Here is a 26,730-nt window from a genome sequence, read left to right as displayed (position 1 = left end):
ATGTTCTGAAGTATTCTGTCAATGCCCAGATTCTGACCACTTGCCCAATAGAGCAGGACCTAATGAATATTGACCAACTTAAGTTGTTGGCAACACATTGGCAGTTACGACACTCAAGATTATCATCATGAATTGAACTTATTTAAGTAAAAAAAGTTTCATCTTGATTAATAAACATCGTCAGCTATATCAGATTGCCTACACAATTGTGTTGACTTTCATCCCTAAGACAGTGAAAAGTAGAAAACAGAACCTCATCAAATAATGAATGGTATGAATATATATAACAGGACAGATTATTCCAAGAAAATGTCATTCCAGCTTGATCACTGAATGTGTGGCCCCTTCCTTCATCAACTGAGCTGCTTGGAAGGGGCCACTGGGAAACTGATTCTTATTTTTGCCTTCAGCACAATGAGATGTGCTTCAGCTAATCAGTAAAGAGGCTCTTTTAAATGACTAAGGCTATTATAAAGTATGACTGCCAGCCTTCAACTCTGAAGCTTTACCTGTACACCCCTGAGCGCTGGTGTCGATGCTGTTTCCATACCTGTGGCAGGTAGAGGTAGGCCATCCTTTTAATGGGAACAAACAAAAGAGGGTGAGTCATCTTTCAGAACTCACACACTCATTTAACCTTTATATAAGCAAGGTATACTTAATTCCAGATTTGCAAGGCCTCCCAAAAACACATAGTACAATGGATAGATCGATGGAATAAGCAGAAAAAATAAAGAAACTTACACATGATTAGAAAGCCTGGAATTTCAAAAAAGCACCACCACCTAGAGGTGCACTAAAGAGAACTTTTATTAATGTTTTAATATGATACCATAAGTTCTTTCTTGATGCACACCTGGTGATAAAGCCATAATAAGACTCGTTTGCATTCTTGTCATCACATACCAAGAGACATGTAAGTAATTACTTTACTAATTATCTCAAAAGTTGGTAGGGAGAGAAAGAGAAAATGTCCAAAACATAAAAACCCATCTTTCTTTCATTTTACAAATTGGTTTCCATTCCCAGGGTTCACTACACTTGTCATGTGTCTGAACATGTAATCTAATGTAAAAATACACATCCAAAACAAACCAACTAAAGTTTACAATCTGTATTACCTATCACATTATCAAGTGCTGATGTTTAGTTCTCTAGCTAAGAACAAATGGAGTCCAAAGGTTTCTTCCCAACCTATGAGGGGCATGTCTCTGGGCAGCATTACAGATGGATGGTGGTACTTGCTTTCAAAGCCTGCTTCTTGAACAGACTTATCAGGAATGCAAGTTTCATCACAGGACAAACCCTGGACACACAGGAAGCTGTTGTGGAAAAGATGACGGAAAGAAAACTGGATGCCATCATGAAAAATCCCCCCATCTCCTCCAGGAGGCACTTTTAGCCACAGGTTAATTCACCATGACAATGCTACCAGGCCTGTTCAATGCTTCTTCACGACAGCCCAGACTAAGTACTTATAATTTATAATTTGCTGTTTCTGCATAAATACAGTGAACATTTGTTATGTATGTATTTATTTATTGATCTGTCTATTGATAGATTAAATTATTTGGAGTCTCTATCTTTGTTTTGTTTTATGTTTCTGCTGCTGTATGCATCTAAATGTCTCCTTGGGATCAATAAAGTTTATCTAATGTAATCTAATTTTTTTTTTTTTGCCAAAGAGGGGTCCAGAAGTGATAAGAAACCATAGTATTATCTAATCAGTGAAGCCATTTATGAAGGCTGCAACATTTATGGTATGTTTCCACCTTTCAGACCTCACACTAACTCTACATGTTTTTTCTGCAAAGTGCAAGCGTACACAGATCTAAACATACACGTCTGTAGGTTTGTATTTCTGGTTTATTTAGAAAACAGGTAAGTGAACATCATCTTGAGGAAGAAGATCTAAATGTGGTAATGAACTTTACCATTTCCAAAATAACAAATTCTGCTTGTTAAAGGCATACTGCAGGACTGAAAAAGAAGGATCTGTTTCATAACATATTCTAGGAAGAAAACCAAGTCAGAATGGATTGAGCAAACTGTCCTGTTCCTCTCTTACTTGGTTTTTGGTCTGTGTAGGCACAATGCCTGTGGTAATCACATGGGCCCTTACTTAACTCTGTAGGCAGAAGCAAGTGGTTGAGGAATAATATGAAAATATAAAAGTTTTTTTAACAAACTTTTTTTTTCATCTACACCTTGACGTTTTATGCCACACAGACAGCTGAATTAGTCTATGATGTTATACTCAGATTAGTGAGAAGTAACAGCTGAAAATGGCAACAGTCAAACTGAAATGGCACATAAAATGACAATTTAAACCTGCCAAATAAACAAAATGAAAATCAGATACTTTGCAGGAATTTTTTGCTGCTGTTACTAAGAAACTAAACCTGCTGTTTTTTGCATGCTGCCGTGGAAGGTTTGAATGTACAAAAGCTAAAGGTCAGACACCTCACATCTGAGACTTGACAGTCTACAGTGTGCAGAAAATGTATTCAATAATTAGCATTTCACTGTGATTTATGTTTTAAATTCTTATGTACATCTTACTTTTTGCTATATTTACATATTTAGATATAGACTTCATTAGCAAATATACACCAAAATATAATTATATATAATATATACGAGGGGGCTTTGCCCCCTGTTCGCTTTGCTCGCCAACCCCCTGGGTCTGCTCTACGCTCTAGCCTCTTTGCAGTTCTGCCGCTCGCGTATGGGGAAGCGGATGTACAATTTAAACAGATTTTTATTTTTATGGGAATTGTTACATATGCATTAATGCAATGTATAACTACCTGTGATTGACTTTCATTTCTTTCTCTCTATTAAATAAAACGACTTTTTTGAATGTTTGGCTCTGAGATTTGTTAATTGCCTTTGCACAAGCTATTCTAACAGGAAACTGTAAAAGTTTTAATATGAATGGCATATCAAGATCTCCTTTGTTGTCTAATGTTATCCGTATTTGGACATATGGATTTGTATCCTTTATGAGCTGTAGAATTTCTAATACATCTGATCGTTTAACTCTTTTGATTCTATGCTGCATCGCTTCTCCGTGATCATAAATATAAACCTGACCGAATTGTGTGATTTTTTTTTTTTTTTTAATTAAACTTGCAGTAGCTTTAATAATTGTTGCGGGACCACAGATTCTCATAACGTATGGTCCTGAATCATGCAAATCTACGTTTTGAGCATTTAAATGATGCAAACGCAAACAGATTATTGTAGATTCGGATATTTTGCCTGTAGTGTTTGTGGATTTCACTTTCACCAAATAACAAATCTTTTAATTCTCACAGATACGCCTCTTCATTGGGAAGAAACGCTACTTGTTCTACAAATTAGACGATCTACAAGTCTCTGACTTTAAAGCCGACCAATACCTACATACTTCTGTCATATCACCTATGTCCATAAATTTGATCTCTTTTTGCTGTTCCGTTATTTCACCGAGTAATAATTTCCGTTTGTTATCACTAATGCAATCAAAACACGGAATCAAAATTTAATGCTATATTGACAAAAAAGGTAAAAGTGAAAAGAGATCGAATATATGGACATAGGTTATATGACAGAAGTATGTAGATATTGTTTGGCTTTAAACTTTAAGTCAGAGACTTGTGGATCATCTAATTCGTGTTGCCATCAGGGAAAAGTAGTGTTTCTTCCCAATGAAGAGGCCTATCTGCGAGAATTAAAAGTTTTGTTGTTTGGTGAAAGTGAAATTTACATACGCGAGTCTCAGAGACATGAAGTTGCTGGTGCGTAGCACAGGTGTGTTGGCAAGCAAAGCGAGCAGGGGCAAAGCCCCCTAGTGCAAGATAAATCCAACTAAAAGTGATCTGAAAGCATTCAATAATGTACATTGGTCCCGGGCAGATCCTTCCTCATTCCATAGAGAAAGAGGAAAAATAGAAAGAAAAATCAATCAAGTGCAACCATAACAATAATCATTATTTAATCACCTGGTTCAGGAGATTAAAGCTAATGAATGTAAATTAAAAATACTAACAAAAAGATGCCTACCGAGGGATTTTCATTTTTTTTTCTTATTCTAAGTATTGAGATACAGCTTCTTCCCACATTAAACTGGCAAACCAGTTAATCAAGCAAAGTCGGGTAACAAAATCAATCAGAATAATGTTCAGAGTGCATCCCTCTTCTTTCTTGCATGAGGCCAACAATATACACTCCACTCCAGAAAGTTTGGGACAAAGACACATTTTCCTTAATTTACACCTTGCTAATGTCCTAATTTGGGATCCTGAGGTAGTTCCTCGTGTGGTGGGTGAGGAAAGATGCTGTGTCAGTGCATGCTGCCAACCTCTCTCTCTCTTACTCCTCTGCTCCACAGTTTAAAATGTCAAAACAAACAACTCAGACATTGTGATTAAAGTGCACATTGCAGACTCTAATTTAAGGGGATTTTCACACATTTCGGTCACACCATGTAGAAATGACAACACTTTTTCTACATGTCCACCCATTTCAGGGCACCATAATGTTTGGGCGCAGCAATGGCAGGTCTATTAAAGCCATCATATTTAGGACTTTGTCGCATATCCCTTGCTTGCAATGACTGCTTGAAGTCTGTGATTCATAGTCATTCATAGGTGCTAAGGATCTTCTTGGTGATGCTCTGCCAAGCCTTTGATTCAGCCATCTTCAGTTCCTGCTTGTTTCAGGGACTTGTCCCCTTATGTTCTTTCTTCAGTATATGGAAGGCCTGCTCAGTTGGATTTCAATCAGGTGATTGGCTTGGCCATTCCACAATTTTCCATTTTTTATCTTTGATAAACTCCTGTGTTACCCTAGCAGTATGTTTGGGTCATTATCTTGTTGTAGGGTTACGTGCTGTCCAATGACTTTGGAGGTATTTACTGGAACTTGAGCAAATATGATGTTTTTATACACCTCAGAATTAATTGTGCAACTCTCTTTACAAGTCATGTCGTCAATGAAGATAAATGAGCCAGAACCTGTGTCACCCACACATGCCCAAACCATAACACCCCCACCACCATGTTTTACAGATGAGTTGGTCTGCTTTGGATCGTGGGCAGTTTTTCGCCTCTACGCTTTGCTTTTGCCATCACTCTGATGCAGGTTCATCTTTGTCTCATTGGTCCACAAAACCTTTTCCAGAAGACTGCAGGCTCTTTGAAGTCCTTTTTCACAAACTGTAATCTGGCCGTCCTGTTTGTGTGGCTAACTAGTGGCTTACATCTTGCATTGTGGCCTTTGTATTTCTGTTCATGAAGCCTTCTGCAGATAGTCATCCCTGGAAAACACACAATTGCCTCCTTTCTCTGATCTGTCACACAGGCATTTGGGACTTTTTCTTCACCAAAGTGAGGATTCTTCTGTTGTCAACAGTGGAGGTCTTCCTTGGCCTACCAATCCCTTTATTTTTAACAATTTCTGTAATTTTTTGATATCACCCCTCATTACAGTTCCCTGAACATATGCACATCTCCTGATCTGGTTAACCCTAAACCTAGCAGGCAAATACATTCCAACTCGCTGGCAGAACACTAGTACAGTAAGATGGAAAAACATTCATAGTTTCCTTATCTTTCCAGCTGTGGAACAATACATATATTAATTAAATTAATCTTAGATGCTCTTACAATACAAATTTTCAAAAACACTTTCAGATGTTTTTTGTTAACTTAGCTTCTTATGTCCAAGGCAAAGTGGTCTTCAAATTTAATCTTAATGCCAAACTGTTTTGCTACAATTATAATACACCATCACCGCCTCACCTAGCACATAACATTACCCAGCTTTTCACTAATGTATAGTACTCTTTTCAATAGCTTTTACGAGCAGTATTAGTAAGTGAAACCTGCATTTAAATGAAAGGAAGGGGTTTCCGAGTGCCTAATATTCAAACCAGTGCTCTAGGCTTTTTGTCAGAGCCTCACTAGTATGTGCAGTTTTGATTAAGGATCCTTATAAGACAAAACTTGCTGACAAAGACCTACATCACGCAGTGCTGATATCAGTGTATTTAAAAGTTTGAAGAATGACTACATAAAGCAGAGAATGTTAATATTTGCAAATCTTCAAAAGACTTGTCCAAGCAATAATAAAAAATAAATAAATAAAGTATTAATTTTCTGTTGGCCTGTGATGGACTGGTATTCTGTCCAGAGAACGTTTCTGCCTTCAGCCCAAATGTTGCTGAGATAGGCTCCAGCCTCTCCACAACCGTGCTCAGGATAAATAGGCTTGGAAATGGATGGTTGGATGAATGGATGGATGGGTGGATTGATGAACAGTTGAAGGGATGGATTTTTTGTTAGCAAACAACTAAAAACTGCAGTCCTTATAGCCGTAAAATTCTTAAATTATGTTGGATACAGAAAGGGATCAAAAGGAGAAATGCCACTCTGTAGACTTAAAATGAACCTGTCAATATGCTTTGGACTGTCAATTTGAGAAGAGATACAGAAATAAAAGGGAAATAAGTAAACTAATGAGCACAGTAAACGTGTGTGATCCATGTCCTTTGTTTCTTTGCCTCAGTCATTGGATGCATCTTCATTAAAGTCTTTTGTAAATCAGTTTGGGTAAAAGCTTCTGCTAAGTAACTAAACGCAATGTAAATGTAATTAAAGTACTGTGGTCAAGCACAAAGTTATACAGTTAAAAAACTGGTCAGTTGTGAAGCACAGTTTAAATGCAGTAGAGTTTTCTCTACTGTAACTTGGTCAAAAAGGTTACAGACAAACAGACAGTTATTGTAGTTAAAATGAAACACTAAATAAATTCATTTAAATGCATTTCTTTGCTCCTGCTATGTGAATTAATATTCCTCTGGGATTTATGAATGTCCAAAGGTATAATGATCACAAAAATGCACAGAAAAAAATCTCTTTCTATTTGTGCTACTTTGGCTTTTGTACCAGTGCAGCTACTACAAATTATACAAAACAGTAGCCATATGCAGGGAGAATTATTAAGAGATTATTTTCTGTTTTATGCAAGATATTTCTTAGAAAGAGTCCTCAGAAACAGTGCAGCTGTCTTACCGTCGAGTTTGAGGACAGGCCTGAACATTGCAAGTTCTGTTACTAGCAGGTCGGGGAAGGTGTGCACACAAGTAATCAGGGTATGCCTCGTTGTCAATGGTGCAGAAAACTAGACGCGCTTGGTATCCTGAAAACAGGAAGGTGGATGAAAACAAACAGACAAAATAAAAGCAAAATAAAATACATAAATGAACACTTACACTTTATGAAAACAGGTTATGTTACTTTTGAAATAATGCCTTAATTAGTAAGATGATTAGGGAAAATTAGTGGCACTGACCGGAAAGATGTAGACCGAGCTGGAGGTAGCAGAGTTAAAGATGCTAAGATTTGCACTGGGTGTGACGAGGATGGATAGGATTAGAAATGAGGACATTAGAGGGTCAGCTCATGTTGGACGATTTGGGAGACAAAGTCAGAGAGGCGAGATTGCGTTGGTTTGGACATGTGTAGAGGAGAGATGCTGGGTATATTGGGAGAAGGATGTTAAGGATAGAGCTGCCAGGCAAGAGAAAAAGAGGAAGGCCTAAGAGAAGGTTTATGGATGTGGCGAGAGAGGACATGCAGGTGATGGGTGTAACACAGCAAGATGCAGAGGACAGAAAGATATGGAAGAAGATTATCCGCTGTGGCAACCCCTAACGGGAGCAGCCGAAAGAAGAAGAAGACGACGACGATTAAGGAAATACAATGAATTTCAATATTGTTCAGTACACTTTATAAAATATAACTAAATTAATCATCTAAAAATACACATACATATAATGAGGAGAAAGGACAGCAGTAGTGACTCAAAGCTCCAGAGTCCTGGTCCAATGTCTTTCCACAGCTTACACTCCTTGTCATGTCCATGACGTTTTTCTCCAGTGTTACAAGTCTCCTCCCACTTCTCTAAAACATGCAGGGACTCTAAATGGATACTTAATTAGTGAGCTTGGGCTTGAGAGTCTGGGAGTGTGCTCTGTGATGAATTGGCACCCTTGTCCTGGTTTGGTTCCTGCATACTACATGATGTCGCCAGGATAACCTCTAATGCCAATGACTAAGCCGGTATTGAGGGCAAAACTCTTGACCAATGAATGAATGATGGAGAGAGGTAGGTCTTCAATTAAAGAGCACAGTATTATAGGAATAATATTTTAGCAAAAAATGCATCCATTTGGGAATTCGATTGGATAATGGAAATGTGTATTAAGTGAAGCAAGCAACGTGAGAATTTTTTATTGTTTCCTGTGGAAGTTTTTCACATCATTTTCCATTGCACAGCACAGTTTGCCATTGAGTTCTATTATATCATAAACATTTTTCTCTTATTCTGCATGTAAGCAGGAAATTTAAAAAGTATAATTTTTGGGTGGAGTATTCCTTTCACAAAATACAGGCTTTGATAAAATTTCAATAAAAAAACCTTCATGACCATTAGGACATTCAGTAATTCTTGCTGTGCTTTGTCATCACAGAATAAATGTAGTTTATTTTAAGAAATGCTTCATCACACATATTCTAAATATGTGTGATGACACATCTGTGTCTGTGTCTGTGTATGTATATATATATATATATATATATATATATATATATATATATATATATATATATATATATATATATATATTTTTTTTTTTTTTTTTTTGTGACAGATTACCCAACTGGGATGCCGCCAACGTGGAAGGACAGTTGGAGAGGACTTCCAGGGGACACCCTCTTCCCCGAACTGTTATTTGGCAGCTCCACTGGGTTGCAGCGCCACGTTGGATTCCTGCAGGGCTGTGTGGGAATTATTATGTGGGATCTGTGGAGCTGTGGGAATTGCAGAGCCCTATTTTGTGCCTCAGCAACACCTGGGAGCAACTCCAGAACTCCATAATGAACCTCCTGAATGTGGCTAAAAAAGGAGGCAGAGTCGGAGGATAAGGCTGGTGAGGCTCATATTCGGAAGAGAAAAGAGGCTGTAAGACTCTAGAGGAAAGGGAACGGAGTTTTACCCAGATTGGGATTATTAGTATCGGTCCTTGTGGACAACTCTGGATCTGAGCGCCTTTCCATGAAATAAAGGCTTTTGTTAGCCTGAGCTGCTGGCGTTGTCTGTGTCGGTTTGGGGCCGCAGGCCAATATACATTGTGGTGGACGACCAGGGCCATTGCCTAGCCGGGACGCCCCTATACTGAAAGCACAGAGGGAGAGAGAATATTCAGGGCATTACCTCCATTACCTCCAGATTCATTCTGAATCTGTTGAATCCCTGGTTAACAATGACCGCCACCAGTACTGTTAGCCAACAGGATGCTGGCAGAAATTGGGTTACTGTTGGCTGAAGAAGGAGAAGAAGAGGGGGTAGACGTCTCTGGAGGCAGGAGGAGAGGAGGAAGGTAAAGAGAGTGGAACTGAGGGAAGGAACTTTGAATGTTGGCAGTATGACTGGTAAAAGGAGAGAGTTAGCTGATATGATGGAGAGAAGGAAGGTTGATATATTGTGCGTGCAAGAGACTAAACGGAAGGGGATTAAGGCCAGGTGGATCGGAGGTGGATTCAAATTGTTCTATCATGGTGTGAATGGGAGGAGAAATGGGGTAGGAGTTATTCTGAAGAACAGTATGTCAATAGTGTTTTGGAAGTGAAAAGAGTGTCAGACAGAGTAATGATTATGAAGATTATGAATGATGAACAGTATACCCAAGGGAAAGAGAGTCGTGATTGTAGATAGATAGATAGATAGATAGATAGATAGATAGATAGATAGATAGATAGATAGATAGATAGATAGATAGATAGATAGATAGATAGATACTTTATTAATCCCAATGGGAAATTCACATTCTTCAGCAGCAGCATACTGATACAATAAATAATATTAAATTAAAGAATGATAATAATACAGGTGAAAAAACAGACAATAACTATGTATAATGTTAAATATTAACGTTTACCCCCCCGGGTGGAATTAAAGAGTCGCATAGTTTGGGGGAGGAACGATCTCCTCAATCTGTCAGTGGAGCAGGACAGTGACAGCAGTCTGTCGCTGAAGCTGCTCTTCTGTCTGGAGATGATACTATTAAGTGGATGCAGTGGATTCTCCATAATTGATAGGAGCCTGCTGAGCGCCCTTCGCTCTGCCACAGATGTTAAACTGTCCAGCTCCATGCCAACAATAGAGCCTGCCTTCCTCACCAGTTTGTCCAGGTGTGAGGCGTCTTTCCTCTTAATGCTGCCTCCCCAGCACACCACTGCGTAGAAGAGGGCGCTCGCCACAACTGTTTGATAGAACATCTGCAGCATCTTATTGCAGATGTTGAAGGAAGCCAGCCTTCTAAGGAAGTATAACCGGCTTTGTCCTTTCTTGCACAGCGCATCAGTATTGGCAGTCCAGTCTAATTTATCATCCAGCTGCACTCCCAGATATTTATAGGTCTGCACCCTCTGCACACAGTCACCTTTGATGATCACTGGATCTATGAGGGGTCTGGGCCTCCTAAAATCCACCACCAGCTCCTTGGTTTTGCTGCTGTTCAGGTGTAGGTGGTTTGAGTCGCACCATTTAACAAAGTCATTGATTAGGTCCCTATACTCCTCCTCCAGCCCATTCCTGATGCAGCCCACGATAGCAGTGTCATCAGCGAACTTTTGCACATGGCAGGACTCCGAGTTGTATTGGAAGTCCGATGTATATAGGCTGAACAGGACCGGAGAAAGTACAGTCCCTTGTGGCGCTCCTGTGTTGCTGACCACAATGTCAGACGTGCAGTTCCCAAGACGCACATACTGAGGTCTGTCTTTAAGATAGTCCACGATCCATGCCACTAGGTATGAATCTAATCCCATCTCTGTCAGCTTGTCCCTAAGGAGCAGAGGTTGGATTGTGTTGAAGGCGCTAGAGAAGTCTAGAAACATAATTCTTACAGCACCACTGCCTCTGTCCAAGTGAGAGAGGGATCGGTGTAGCATATAGATGATGGCATCTTCCGCTCCCACCTTCTCCTGATATGCAAACTGCAGAGGGTCAAGGGCGTGTTGAACCTGTGGCCTAAGGTGGTGAAGCAGCAGCCTCTCCATGGTCTTCATCACATGTGATGTCAGAGCAACAGGCCGAAAGTCATTCAGCTCACTAGGACGTGATACCTTTGGGACTGGGGTGATACAAGATGTTTTCCAAAGCCTCGGGACTCTCCCCTGTTCCAGGCTCAGGTTGAAGATGCGCTGTAGAGGACCCCCCAGCTCCGATGCACAGACCTTCAGCAGTCGTGGCGATACTCCATCTGGACCCGCTACTTTGCTGGCACGAAGTCTCCTCAGCTCTCTGCTCACTTGCGCTGTTGTAATTATGGGTGGGGATGTCTTTCCTATGCTGGTATCAGCAGAAGGATGTGTGGAGGGTGCAGTACTCCGAGGTGAGAGTGAGAGTGGGTTAGGGTGGTCAAACCTGTTAAAAAAGTTGTTCATTTGGTTTGCTCTCTTCACGTCTCTCTCAATGGTGGTACCCCGCTTCGAGCTGCAGCCAGTGATGATCTTCATCCCATCCCACACTTCCTTTATGCTGTTATTCTGCAAGTTCTGCTCCAGCTATCTCCTGTACTGCTCCTTCGCCGCCCTGAGTTGGACTCGGAGTTCCTTCTGCACGCGCTTGAGCTCATGCTGATCACCGTCTTTAAAAGCCCTTTTCTTCTGATTCAAAAGGCCCTTGATGTCACTTGTAATCCATGGCTTGTTGTTAGCATAGCAGCGTACAGTTCTTACTGGAACTACAATGTCCATACAGAAGTTGATGTAGTCAGTAGTGCAGTCAACAACTTCCTCAATGTTCTCACTATGAGATCCCTGCAGGATATCCCAGTCTGTAGTTCCAAAACATTCTCTCAGAGTATTCTCAGCCTCCGGAGTCCACTTCCTGAATGATCGTGTGGTTACAGGTAGGACTCTAACTTTTGGTTTATAGTGAGGCTGAAGCAGAACCAGGTTATGATCTGCTTTCCCAAGCGCAGGCAGCGGGGTGGCGCTGTATGCGTCTTTAACGTTTGCATAAAGTAAATCAATAGTTTTATTTCCCCGGGTGTTACAGTGCACATACTGGGAGAATGCAGGTAATGTTTTGTCCAGCGTCACATGGTTAAAGTCTCCAGCGATTAGCACAAGCGCCTCAGGGTGCTGCGTTTGTAACTTAGCAACAGCGGAATGGATGATGTCACTCGCTGACTCCACGTCTGCCCGAGGAGGAATGTATTGTAGTAGATTTCAATGGGCATGTTGGTGAAGGAAACAGAGGAGGTGATGGGTAGGTATGGTTTTAAGGAGAGGAATGAATAAGTCCAGATGATAGTGGATTTTGCAAAAAGGATGGCCATGGCTGTGGTGAATACATATTTTAAGAAGAGGGAGGAACATAGGGTGACGTACAAGAGTGCAGGAAGATTCACACAGGTAGATTACATCCTATATAGAAGAGTCAATCTGAAGGAGATTAAAGACTACAGAATGGTAACAGGGGAAAGAGTAGTTAGACAGCATAGGATGGTGGCCTATAGGATGACGTTGGAGATCAAAAGAGGAAGAGAGTGAGGGCAGAGCCAAGGATCAAATGGTGGAAGTTGAAAAAGGAAGAGTGCAAGGTTGAGTTTAGGGAGGAGGTAAGACAGGCACTGGGTGGCAATGAAGAGTTGCCAGATAGCTGGTTAACTACACCAGGATTAGTAAGGGTGACAGCAAGAAGTGTGCTTGGCGTGACATCTGGACAGAGGAAGGAGGAAAAGGAAACATGGTGATGGAATGGGGAAGTACAGGAGAGTATACAGAGGAAGAGGATGGCGAAAAAGAAGTGGGATAGTCAGAGAGATGCAGAAAATAGACAAGAGTACAAGGAGATAAGGTGTAAGGTGAAGATGATGAGTTGTATGAGAGGCTGAACACTAAGGAGGGACAAAAGGACCTATACCAATTGGTTAGGGTGATAAAGGATAAAGATGGAAACGTACTGACAAGCAAGGAGGGTGTGTTGAGCAGACAGAAAGAGTACTTTGAGAGGCTTGATGAATGAAGAGAATGAGAGAGAGAAGGTTGGATGATGTGGCAACAGTGAATCAGGAAGTGCAACGGATTAGCAAGGAGGAAGTAAGGACAGCTATGAAGAGGATGAAGAATGGAAATGCCACTGGTCCAGATGACATACCTGTGGAAGCATGGAGGTGTTTAAGAGAGATGGCAGTGGAGTTTTAAACCAGATCGTTTAATGGAATCTCGGAAAGTGAGAGGATGCCTGAAGAGTGAAGACGAAGTGTACTGGTACCGATATTTAAGAATAAAGGGGATATGTAGAGCTGTAGTAACTACAGAGAGATAAAACTGATGAGCCAAACCTTGGAGTTATGAGAAAGAGTAGTGGAAGCGAGGTTAAGAAGTGAGGTGATGATTAGTGAGCAGTAGTATGGTTTCATGCCAAGAAAGAGCACCACAGATGCAATGTTTGCTCTGAGGATGTTGATGGAGAAGTATAGAGTAGCCCAGAAGGAGTTGCATTGTGCCTTTGTGGACCTGGAGAAAACATATGACAGGGTGCCTCGAGAGGAGTTGTGGTATTGTATAAAGAAGTCAAGAGTGGCAGAGAAGTATGTAAGAATTGTATAGGATATGTACGAGGAAAGTGTGACAGTGGTGAGGTCTGGTAGGAGTGATGGATGCATTCAAGGAGGAGGTGGGATTACATCAGGGATTGGCTCTGAGCCCTTTCTTATTTGCAATGGTGATGGACAGGTTGACAGATGAGATTAGAGAGGAGTCACCGTGGACTATGATGTTTTCTGATGACATTGTGATCTGTAGCGATAGTAGGGCGAAGGTTGAAGAGACCCTGGAGAGGTGGAGATATGCTCTAGAGAAGAGAGGAATGAAGGTCAGCAGGAGTAATTTGTGACAGACAGGTATCAGCAAGAGTGAAAGGGAAGGTCTACAGGATGGTAGTGAGACCAGCTATGTTATATGGGTTGGAGACGGTGGCACTGACCAGAAAGCAGGAGACAAAGCTGGAGGTGGCAGAGTTAAAGATGTTAAGATTTGCATTGGGAGTGATGAGGATGGACAAGATTAGAAATGAGGACATTAGAGGGTCAGCTCAAGTTGGACGGTTGGGAGACAAAGGCAGAGAGGTGAGATTGTGTTGGTTTGAACATGTGCTCAGGAGAGATGCTGAGTATATTGGGAGAAGGATGTTAAGGACAGAGCTGCCAGGCAAGAAGGCAGCCCCTCTGGTTTGCAGTGGGATCACAGGTTTGGAATATGGAAGCTCAACCCTGCTGGGTCCCATGGCCACTGCCAGGAAGCGCCTAAATGATTGCTGAGTCATTTGGTGCAGTACCTCTGTCCGGATGCCACATAATAGGGGCCAGCCACCACCACTCTAGGAGCTAGAGTCAGGAGGAGGTGAACAAAGCTTGCCAGGAGAAGGGGAAGAGGAAGGATTGAGAGAGACAGTGAGAGAGAGAGGATGAAGAAGAGAACTGTGCATTGGTGCTGTGTTTGTACTGTGTTGCTGTTGAGGAGACCAGACAGAACCATTTCCCCATAGAAATAAAGTGTGTGGTGTGCTGCAACTCACGTTTCTGCCTGTCTGTGTTGGAGCTGGGGCGGCTGGAGCACGCTGGTGGTCCACTATATATAGGCGTTCCAGTCTGAATGGCTTCTGATCCCTAACCTGGCCAGGAGGCCAGGAGGGTTGAAGGACAGGGAAAGACAACCTGGGAAGGCTACAGGCTTCCCCCAACAAGACAGATGGCAATCCCTCCCTTGACACTACCAATTAGGACACTGGCAGGACACACTGGGAATGGGAGTCCTATAGAGCAGTGGCACTGGAATATACCATGGTACTGGAAGCACTCCTAGGGTCACAATAAAAGAAACACATCCGGGAGAGTCGGAGTCAGGACAAAGGAGGACAAAGCTCACCTGGAGGTTTGGAAGAGAGGAAGGAGATGAATAAAAGATGAATTGTGTGTTTTGAAGAATCATTGTGACAGTATTATTGATAATAAATCATTTATTTGAACCCGGGATTTGTGTTTGTGTAGTGGTATCTGAGTTTGGGTGACTGCAGCACCCCCTACAGGTCATGCTATATATTGGTATGCTGAAGAAGTCACAGTGTCCCTATACAGTACAGAGCAAGCATGAATCTGAGCACTCTGACAAATGGAACTTTGAACTTTGATAGACTTGGAAAGCAACTTTTAAACATATAGCCTTATAAAACTCAACAAACACTGACATTCTATTCAGTAGTTTATATGGCAAATGATAAAAATGTGATTTTACAGAGGTTATAATAAAAAATTTAAGCAGTGCAATATCACCACCAATGTCCTCAGATCATACCTGCCCCACACTCTTTACTGCACTCAGACCAGGACCCAAAGCTCCAGAAATACCCTTGACGCTGGCTCTGTAGTGGTAAGTAATATTCATACTCAACCTTCTTATTTGGCTCCTGGCTAATGAGCTACAAAGAAAACACAATTTAAAAAGTTACAACAGGTTTAATGAGCTTCAGAGACACTAGTTCAGTGTACATCAATACAGCTTGCATTTCATGTACTGTATGCAACTGTGCTATAAATACTTTATTTTTAATAGATATATGTGTCACATATGTGTCATTTGTATGAATAAAGTTGTTAAAAATAGGCAACTGAGCTTTGAAAAATTGTAAACACCAGCACCTTTTATAGCTGCAGTTTTGGTACTAGTTTACACTAAGAGGGAAAAATAAAATTCAGATCTGATTCTACTGCAGCACTCAAACATAAAAGGTTCTTCAGACTCAAGCAATATATATGGATAAATAAAATATATTTAACAAAGAAAACTATGGAGTACCCCATGCTCTCTGTATTGAAATCACAGAAGTGCTGCTAGTCTTTTGTTAGACAAACGCTTTACTGTGTATGCATACTGTGTGTGTATATATATATATATATATATATATATATATATATATATATATATATATATACACAAGGGGGAACCCAAAAATAACTGGAATTTTGTTGTTGTTAGGTTATTTATTTATTTCCGGTTATTTTTGGGTCCCCCCTCGTGTATATATATTATATATATATATATATATAAAAGAATATTTGGCATATTGCCAATAACATGTTAATCTATTACAAATAGGACCATATAGTATATGGGGCATTAGATCAGCCTGAACTAGGTTACACAGAGAGAGATATTTATGATGTTTCACTCCAAGTCAGGGGCGACCTTGAGGGACTCATCCTACTCCAAGCAGTTAGACAAAAGGCAATAGATCAGAAAATAGTTCATAGATTCAAAATGATTCATAACGTTTGTCCATTACAACACTCCCACTTTATCCATGATAAGTACAACCTCAAATTATAAAATTTGCAAACTTGCACCACAGTAAGTGAGTTCATTTTTCAGAGTTACTGTATGAATTTCTGCATTCAGAAGAGTGGCAGTGTACCTGACAAAATGGTGTTGCAACAGCAACCTGATTCCGAATGACATAAACTCAAAGGTGCTTTCATCGAGGTTAATGTAGTAAAAGTACACATTTCCGGCCACTTTAGCGTGGTAAAGCAATAGCGTGTTTTTATTTTTAAAGTCTACTGAGCAAATGAAAAATACATTCAGGAAATCTTTTGCATTTTCATAGCTACAATAAGTTGGAAAGTAAAAACCATAAAAAGGCCACCCAAAAGATGGTCAAAGCAGTTTTATCGGACTTCTGTCTAGTAGCACAACTGGTTGTCAAACTATGCTGCATTTTGAATTTTTTTTTACTTGTATAGTCCAGTCATATTCTATTAGAGTCACTTTACTTTCTATTTATTTCTCATTTTATTAATTACAGAAACAACATTCATTTGAATGCCAGTCAGAATTTGAATGCCAGTGAAATTTTCTGTTCACTTGCAAAATTCAGTAATTGCCACAATTTACACAAAGATCAATAACCAGAAGATAAAACAAATATTTAATATCTTCTGTATTTGGATTAACATGCAGTTTCCATGTCACTTTACAGTTATCAAAATACACAGTTCAAATGAGCAAGACATACATTTGCTGCTTCTAGCCACTTTACTCATTGGAGAGTTTTAGTTATTGGCTAAACAAAATATTCAATCACTAATTACATCTGTTCATCACTACAGAAACAGCGATTTTCTTTTTTAAAAATACATTCATTGCTATACATCTTTTAGGGGCTTTTGGAATAATAGTGTAAGACACTAATTAAAGTCATATTTTAAACTGGGGTACCTTTTAAATAACATTTAAATAACACTTAACATTTAAGAGAGTCAGGTATTAGACTGACTTCTAAATATCAAAAGTTCAGGAACTGTGTCGATTAAAAATTGCTTTTTAGGGAATAAAGCAGTTCTAGTCAAAGATATTACAGTGCCCTCCATAATGTTGGGGACAAAGACACATGCGATTAAAGTGCACATCACACACTTTCATTTAAACCTTTCATTTTCATACAGTCACACCATGTCAAAATGTCAACACTTTATCTACATGCCCCCATTTCAGGGCACCCTAATGTTTGGTCACAGCAATGGGAGGTCTATTATAGCCATTGTCGTATTTAGGACTCTGTCACATATCCTTTGCATGTATTAACTGCAGACATACCAGGTGTTGAAGGTCTTCTCTGGTTATGCTCTGCCAAGTCTTTAATGTAGCCATCTTCAGCTCGTGCTTGTTTCAGGGGCTTGTACCCTTAAGTGTTCCTATTCAGTATATGGAAGATCCAATCAATTGGATTTCAATCAAGTATCTGGTTTGGCCATTCAAGAATTTCCAAATGTTTAGCTTTGATAAACTCCTGTGTTGCCTCAGCAGCATGCTTGGCTCATTATCTTGTTGCAGGATGAAGCACCACCAATGCGTTCAGAGGCCTTTACTGGAACTTGAGCAGATCACATGTTTTCTACACCTCAGAATTCCTTGTATCACTGCCATCAGCAGTCACGTCATCAATGAAGAGAAGTATGCCAGGACCCGTGGCAGCCACACATGTCTAAGCCATAACACTCCCAATGCCATGTTTTACAGATGAGATGGCCTCCTTTGGATCTCAGGCAGTTCCTTTTCGTCTCCACACTTTGCTCTCACCATCACTCTGATGAGGTTTATCTTTGTCTCGTCTGTCCACAAGACCTTTCTCCAGAATTTCGCAGACTCTTTTAAGTCCTTTTTCATAAACTGTAATCTCGTCATCCTGTTTTTGTAGCTAACTAGGGGTCTACATCTTGCAGTCTGGCCTCTGTATTTGCATTCATGAAGACTTCTGCAGATAGTTGTCTCTGACTCATCCACATCTGCCTCCTGTTTCTGATCTGTTGCACAGGCGTTTGGGGCTTTTTCTTTACCATAGTGAGGATGCTTCTGTCATCAGCAGTGGAGGTCTTCCTTGGTCTACCAGTTCCTTTGTGATTACTGACCACACCAATGTATTCTTTCTTTTTCATGATATTCCAGACAGTTGATTTTGGTCATCCTAAGGTTTTACTGATGTCTCTGATGGTTTCATTCTTGTTTTTCAGACTCCTAATGGCTTCTTTGACTTTCATTGGCACAGCTCTTCTACTCATTATGAACCATGTCAACTACAGACCCCAAAGGGTAGAAGCAAGCTAATGTATGTTATGAAACAATGAAACGCACCTGATGAATCACAAACACCTGTGACTCCAATTGTCAAAACATTATGGAGTCCTGAAATGGGGGACCATATAGAAAAAGTGCTGTGACCGAAATGTCTTCAGAGCCCCTTAAATGAAAGTCAGCAATGTGCAATTCAACCACAATGTCTGAAATGTTTAATTTGTAACTTTAAGATGTGGAGCAGAGGTGGAAATCAAAGACAAATGTGTTTTTGTCCCAAACATTATGGAGAGCATTGTATTTGTCGTTAAGTCAAAAAGTTTGCTTTTTATTGAGTGATACAGACACTAGGTACAAAATATAGGAATCCTCTCATTAAACCTTTGTTTTGTGTTTGGTCTTGGCAGTTGTTGCTTTCATGATACTCATACACCTCATTATCAACACCTTTTAACATATTCCTGTACCTTGTAATCTCATCCTTAAAAACTTCAGAAATTATCAACATAATACTCTCCTATCCCAAGGTCCTCAATTGAATTAACAAGGCTTAAGAATATTATATTAAGCTTTCTGCCTTCCTGAATTGGTTATCTTATTGCCATGGACATAATACCCTTTGTAGATATCTTCTTGCAAGGCCATATTGATGTGTTTGCATTTGCATTTTATGTATATGGCTCTTGACATCTCATTATTTACAGTATCTAGTATACTGCTAACTCATTAATTATGTATAACATCTTTATACTGATATAAATGTAGCATACTGTAAAACTCTACCTCCACAGCAAGTGGCTCCGTAGTGGGTCCCCTTCCCCAGATAGTTTCTGGTGCCAAGTCTCCCTCAGCTCCCCTCTCGTAGTGTAGGACTGTGCCAGCTATATGTGCGGCACGAGGAAAGTCAATGACCCAGTGCCCATTCAGGTAGTACTCCCCTCTGACATTTTTTATAGCTGTGAAAGACAGCACAGTATTGATATAAAACAAGAAAACTGTTATATAACTGCATGCACTAAAAGCTGTAAGCATCATATAGCTTGAAAAAGTACAAACAGTTCACCAGCAAAAAACAAACTTAAAAATATGTGGCTGAATTGCAGATTTGAACAGATTTTGGGGGTAGAATCAGAACCTTGTTCCAACAATTTAAATTAAACTAGAAACTAAATCTATGTAGAGCTACAATGGCTTTTTAATGGAAACACCAAGTAAAAGCTGCTAGTAAATAACTCTTCAGGTGAAGTCCACATTACCACTAAGTAACTGAAAAACATTTAGGTATACAGTATACATGCTTCAAATGAAAACTACAAAATAATTCAATCCTGAATTAGTACAACTGAAACCACACTTTTGCATTTAACTCTTCACATTTATAATTGAGGGTGACGTGAAGAATTCAAGTAAGTAACTATTACCACACATGCATCAATATGGTTGGCAGGAATCAGCACCTCTAAATCTGAAGTCTCACAACAGGACTGCCTTATAGTCATTTTCAAAGACAGCGTCCCTCACAGTTACCTGCTGTAGCCAAATCAATGTACCTGAAGGCCAGTTATTCAGAAGGACTAATAAAAAAAATAATAGGAATTCAGAAATGTTTTCGCTGTGCATGGAATGCACATTCCAAAGTAAAACTGCCCACCTGCATCAGCAGAAGCACATTTTCTCATCTCAGATTGGTAATTCAATGGAGATTATTAAATGACATGAAATCTTACAACACCTTTTGCTATCACATAATGCACTCTGATAGAAAGTAAGGATTACATAATCAACAGAAAGGAAAATTATAGGTTCATATATTGTTCCCCTCACTCTTGATTTTTGAGAGAGTATTTAAAAAGAGTAACAGATTCTAATCACAATACAATTTTAAAAAAGTACTGCTGAGTATGAAAGTGAAACCATAAAGCTGCAGATCAAAACACTGAAGAATATGCAAAAAAACAAAGTGCTTATCACTTTTTCAGGATTAGGCTGATCAAACGAAAATCTTTTGTTTTTTGAGATTTACACTAGGCAGGGTTATATTTCAGGCAGGGCTCATCTCCCCACTAGGGATCAAATCCACAACTTATGTCCTTTATGTCTGTAGTTGATCCATATATGTACATGAATAATAATAATAATAATAACACATTTTGTTTATAAGGGTACTTTTGTTAATTATATGCTGTTTTGTCTTTGCCTGTGTTATTTGCCTTGTGTTTTGTAGGTGGGACCACCAGCCAATCACCTCCAGAAACTGCCGACTACCATATAAAAAGCAAGAGGGTGTACCACAGTTCCAGTTGGTCTACAGTATTTGAAAGTGTTACAGAGTGGTAAGTTACAGTGATCTTCTACATAAATTTTGGTTTTCTGATTTTGATTTCATGCTCTGTTTTGGCTTTTTTGCATTGGATTGCCTCATTGGTTTAGGAAAGTCTTTTTGCCTTTGTGCTCCAAGTAGTTTCATTGTTCATTGCAGAGCATTTTTGTGAAGAACCAATCTTTCATTTTGTAAAGACTTTATATATGGATCTTTTTGAATCTAGTTAGGATTTTAATGTGGTTTCACCCTTTTTTGGGCATTTTTGAAAGTGGTTTTGGAACTCCCAGTCATAACAGGCAGAAAGTGTAGTGCAGTGGCTTAGGAAATGACCCCTAAACTCAAAGGCTGTAAGATCATTTTCCCAGTCTGACACACTGTGTGACCTTGAGCAAGTTACTTAAACAGCACATGTACTGTCTGATGCACGTGACATATACAATAATGCCTATAAATAGGTACTGATATGTGTATACTGCAGGCTACTTTTCGTTTTATTTTAAGAAAGGTGTTATTTGTAATTATGTGCCATGCACTCCATACCTGTGAGAACTTGATTAGGTCAAGTTTTATAATGGAGTAATGGATACTTTTTGTAAGTATATAAAGAGTCTTGAGCCTATCTAATATCACACACATGCTATGTGAACCAAAATTAAACAGGTCGATTGATTGATTGATTGGCTATATTATTGGTCCGGTGAGTCTATATCTTTGTTTTTTATGTTTCTGCCACAGTATGCATCTGAATTTCCACATGGGATTAAAAAAAGTTTATCTAATCTAATGGTGGTTCTGCACAATTACTGCTGCTGCCACAAAACCCGAAAGACCCATTTTCAATATGCAGACTGGTCGGTGTCTATGCAAGTACAGTCAGTATTGCTGCCAAGACAACAAAATAAAAATACTAATGATTTTTTTCTTCTTTTTCCAATTCCAAAGAAGATACAAACTGCACATTAGCTTATCTAGATAGATAGATAGATAGATAGATAGATAGATAGATAGATAGATAGATAGATAGATAGATAGATAGATAGATAGATAGATAGATAGATAGATACTTTATTAATCCCAATGGGAAATTCACATTCTTCAGCAGCAGCATACTGATACAATAAATAATATTAAATTAAAGAATGATAATAATTAAAGAATCTACCAATACACAATAAAACATTTGCTCAATTCATTTCAGCTTACCCAGAAAATTTCTTGTAGGGACCACTTCTCGAATTCGGATGCTCATAGCACCAACAGGAATGATAAACATCTGATTATAACCTTAAAAAATGTATAATAAAAAAAAACTTCAATTATTTTATTATACACACATTGTAATTTCCAGTTGAAATTTTATTACCCTGATTTTCTCTTTTTTTATTCTGGAACAAAATGACTAGTGAAGAAAAAAATAAGCTTGTACTTTTCTTGAAAGTAATAACTACAACAAACTGTAAACATTCATATACATCAAATATTATACCATTTTTACAAAAAATCACTTACCCATTGTCCCACACCACATTATAAAGTATACAGATGCAAACAACACAAAATAATGAATTAGAAGAACAAAAAAGTTATAACATTCCCCACATACTGTACAGTATAGCCCTATTTAAAAAGATGTGCTGCCACTTTCTCTGTCAACTGAAATGAAGACTGATTTTGTATATAGCTCCTAACAGTCATTTTCTTTATAGCTTAAATAGTTTTATTAAGGATATAAGATATATATATCCTGCCTTGCATTAAAATATGCCCAAGAACACTGAAAACGTCAAAACATTCATCAAGGGCAATGTGTTCAAGTTAAAATATAAAGGGCAGCACTAGGTCAGTTGCAATTACTAACAAATATCACTTTCAACCAGCAGAGGGCATAGTTACAACACAATTGTAATCATTGCAGTAATTTATATACTGAATATTCAAATGAGATTACCAGGGCAAGGGTACCACCAAAGTGACAATAAGTAGAGCTCAGTGCCATAAAATCTCTAAAAGATAGGGAGACTCATACAAACTAGGGATGAATCAGCTAAGCATGCAATTGCAGGAAGGCAGCAGAACCCCATCATATGCAGTATGGTATCTCAGAAGTGGCACTAGCCAGGACATCAGAGCTGCATTACAGGAGATAGTTAAGAAGATTAAGGCAGGACGGTATAGGGCAGCAGAACCAGATGATGCTATAGGGGTCGTGGGACCATAATGTCCAATTAAGAGTTGTGTTTGAGATTAGGCTCTTTAAAGATTACTAAACGCTTAAGCATGCAGGAACACCAATGGCTTCTAGAAGGACTTTTAGACTGTAGATCAAAGTAGATCTGGAAATGTTTGAGAAACTTAGCTGAAAGTCATCATTCAAAGGGTTTTAAAGCTGCCTTCTCTCAAAGATACAATTCAGAGTAAAGTTGAGGAGCTGAGCTTAAGAACTAAAGAGAAATGAGGAACACAATAGAAAAATGCTTTGAAAGTATTAAAGAGGTGGTACACAGTAGATGAAACCCCTGAGAAGACAAGCCCACGGCAGCAGTGAGGGGTCTGTTTATCACCTGCTATTTTTATTGATTTATTTATTATTATTATTATCTATTTTTTTCTTTGATGTCACTTTGAGCTACATCCTTTGTATGAAATTGTGCTATAGAAATAAATGTCATTGTAAATGTTATTTTGCTCATTTTGGCTCACAATTGAGTTTACTTCCTTGTGTGCTTCTTTTAAATTTATCTATCATTAGTATTCCTGTGGCTTCCTTGGTTTTATTCCAAGTATGAATAGAGAGCACAAAGGTGTCCTCGACTGCTTCAATATACACATACAGTACAGAATATACAGACATATCCATGCTGAATATACACACCCCTGCTATACACATGACCACATTCTAATTCATACTGTATGTTGTAATAACAAGAGTACCATATAAAATAATTATAATATCTATCCATTATCCAACCCACTCTATCCTAACTATAGGGTCACGGGGGTCTGCTGGAGCCAATCCCTGCCAACACAGGGCGCAAGGCAGGAAACAAACCCTGGGCAGGGCGCCAGCCCACCGCAGGGCACACACACCCACACACCAAGCACACACTAGGGACAATTTAGGATCACCAATACACCTAACCTGCATGTCTTTGGACTGTGGGAGGAAACCGGAGCACCCGGAGGAAAAAATAATTATAATATAGGCCCAAAATTTTAAAAATACTTGTTTACTTAAACAAAAGACACAAGATGAAGAGATGTTTATTAGAACTGAGGTGATGGTCGATATCTACGGTGAAAAAAATCTTTGATTTCCTCAAAGAGACACACAGCAACCGTCACTTTTTATTTGTTTATTTTTTAAACATCTCACATACCTCGCAAGGAACTTGTCAAGCAGTTGTAAGAGGTGTGTGAGATTCCTGTGCTATGTTAGTTTATAATTACACATCCAGGCATCTTTTCTTTTTTTTTTTTCTTTCTTCTTCCAGAGTGGGTGGAAGAGCAGAGGAGCTTATTATAAGACTAATATAGTGACAGGGGATTGGCCAAATTAGTCCTTCGAAAGACTTCCAGTCTGAAAGGTCTGAATCTTTGCCTCCTGGAGAAGTGTCAGCTTGAATTCAGTTGTACTTGATGAACTATACCACAAAACTGCAGTTCACAGAGTTCTGATATCTCTGTAGCTCACAGCCTCCACCTTGGAGCTCCAAGTAGGTTGTGCTGCCTCCAATGGGTGTCAGTAGAGTCCAGCTGCAGACTTTCAGAACTCTTCCTGGTTATACTATGGTAAAGATTAGGGTTGTGAGAGGGTTATCTGATTTAAATAACGACAAAAGTCCATTAAGTTCACTCCATATACTTGAAGCTCCATTGAATTCAAGCTGACTGTTCTCTTTTTTAATGAGTCATTATATATTTGTTTGCAAGTGTAACATGGCTCAGAAAGATTACTCATTGGCTGATTAGCATGGTTCTGGGTTAGAAAGACAACATATATATTATTCTAAAGAAAAGTTAATTTAGCTATTTAGCACCAGCTAGAATGTATAGTAACACATAGTTTATAAGGCTATTATAAATGAAAGGTGAGGTACCACAATTGTGTAGCAATTTCATGTTTTTGAATTACAATTTTAATATCTTTCATCTACCCTACTGTTACATTTTTCTCTAAGACACTTCCACGTCAAGACCCGGTTGTGTGTGTCCATGCCTAAAAGTGTGTGTTCTGAAAGTTTAAATTTGATCAGTCATTTAAAAGAGTCTTGATTACCGCTTATGATTTGCAAGGCTTATTCGTAGTTAAGTCATGTATTACCGATTTTAACAATGACATTTATCAGCATTTAAAAAATTACATGAACGCTGTGTGCAATGATATTGTTTGCCAGTAGTTTATTCTGTAATATTATGTTTATAAGATTGTAAACAATTGAAAAAAATATTTGCTATCCTAAATGATCTTGTACTTTTCTCTCTGGACTAATAAACTACAGGGTCACTGTTTAAGCATACGTTTGCCCAGGAGGTGTCATTATTGTCATTTAAGTTGTACAGTACTTTGCTTTGATTTAATATATTATGGCCTACTGCAGATATGCCAACAATCATTGCAACCTGTTTTGTGCATCTCTTCACACTGAAAACTTAACAGAGACTGTAGATTACATTTTCGGTTTCCTTTACGAAAGCATAGGTGCTTAACTCCAGTCTGTTTCTTTCTAGTAGTTATTATCAAAGCAGCACTGCAGAGGTCCATTCCAGCTTTACGAAAGACTTGGTAGTTCCTGAGAAGACAGAATGTTCAGGGAGTTCTTCCTGGGATTTGTGCAGCTCCCTTCGTCTTTTTTTATTGCATGAGAGACCCCAAATGCTCTGTCTGTTTAGGCTTTCGCTTTCCCTCCTTAGGTTGTGGGCAAAGCAGTTTAACCATGGCCACTGAAGCTTCCAGATTGCCATGACAATGTTGGCTCCGTTATCACTTCTGATACATGTTTTTTTTTTTTTAATCATCTACTTTCCTGTCCAGCATTGCATCACAAAGCCCCTCAGCTATATAATCTGCAGTATGGCTTTTAGGCAGGAATGTTGACTGCAGCCACTCTGCCTTGAGCTCTCATACTTCAGTTATATAGTGTGTGGTAATGGGTATGGTGACTTGTCCAGGCCGTTGGACTGCATGTCCATTGTGAAAGCTAGAAACTCCACAAAAATCAGTTCTTTAGCAACATTTTCAGACATTTTATTGTTGAGATGGGGGATTACCATATTTGAAAAATACTTTCAAATGGTAGCTCATCTCTTGGAAGATCTCTTCTCTACAGTGTGAAAATGGACCATTTCTTTGGTTAAATAGCATGCTACCAGCATAGTACAGTAGTAGCCAAATGTTTTGGCAGTGACACAAATGTTGTGCTTTGCAAAATTTGCAGCTTCAATTTTTGTGGTGGCAATTCATATTGTTTTTATACTATTGTGCAGCGTGATCAGATGCATATTAATTCACTGCAAGAGCTTTATTAGCATAAAAAGTTAACTTTATCACAAAAATTCATTTTCACTTATTTTGGCCCTTGGCAGAAAATGATCAGCTAAAAGTGTCCAGCAAGAGCCAGGACCGTCTCCTTCTGAGGAGTCAGGTAAAGAATCATGTTGCCACTGGTGCAGAGCTTGCTCAGGAATGGCAGCGGGTGGGTGTGACTGCATCTACACACACAA

General features: G+C 39.1%; 1 protein-coding gene across 2 annotated transcripts in view; it reads right to left on the bottom strand.

Moving 5' to 3' along the window:
• The window catches only part of paplna (papilin a, proteoglycan-like sulfated glycoprotein), a 155,466-nt gene that overhangs the window by 46,637 nt on the left and 82,099 nt on the right, over positions 1-26,730 (bottom strand). Inside the window, exons 8-12 of one of the 2 annotated variants that reach the window (XM_028822019.2) lie at positions 22,213-22,293; positions 19,470-19,642; positions 15,414-15,537; positions 7,059-7,185; positions 510-575 (exon numbers count right to left, since the gene is read on the bottom strand). In XM_028822019.2, the coding sequence (XP_028677852.1) occupies positions 510-575; positions 7,059-7,185; positions 15,414-15,537; positions 19,470-19,642; positions 22,213-22,293 (571 nt within the window). The remainder of the gene's footprint in view (positions 1-509; positions 576-7,058; positions 7,186-15,413; positions 15,538-19,469; positions 19,643-22,212; positions 22,294-26,730) is intronic. The other variant, XM_051919912.1, reaches the window with a different exon arrangement.

Source organism: Erpetoichthys calabaricus, chromosome 16 (assembly GCF_900747795.2).
Source record: "Erpetoichthys calabaricus chromosome 16, fErpCal1.3, whole genome shotgun sequence".
NCBI lineage: Eukaryota > Metazoa > Chordata > Cladistia > Polypteriformes > Polypteridae > Erpetoichthys > Erpetoichthys calabaricus.
This window is presented reverse-complemented; position numbering and strand designations above follow the sequence as displayed.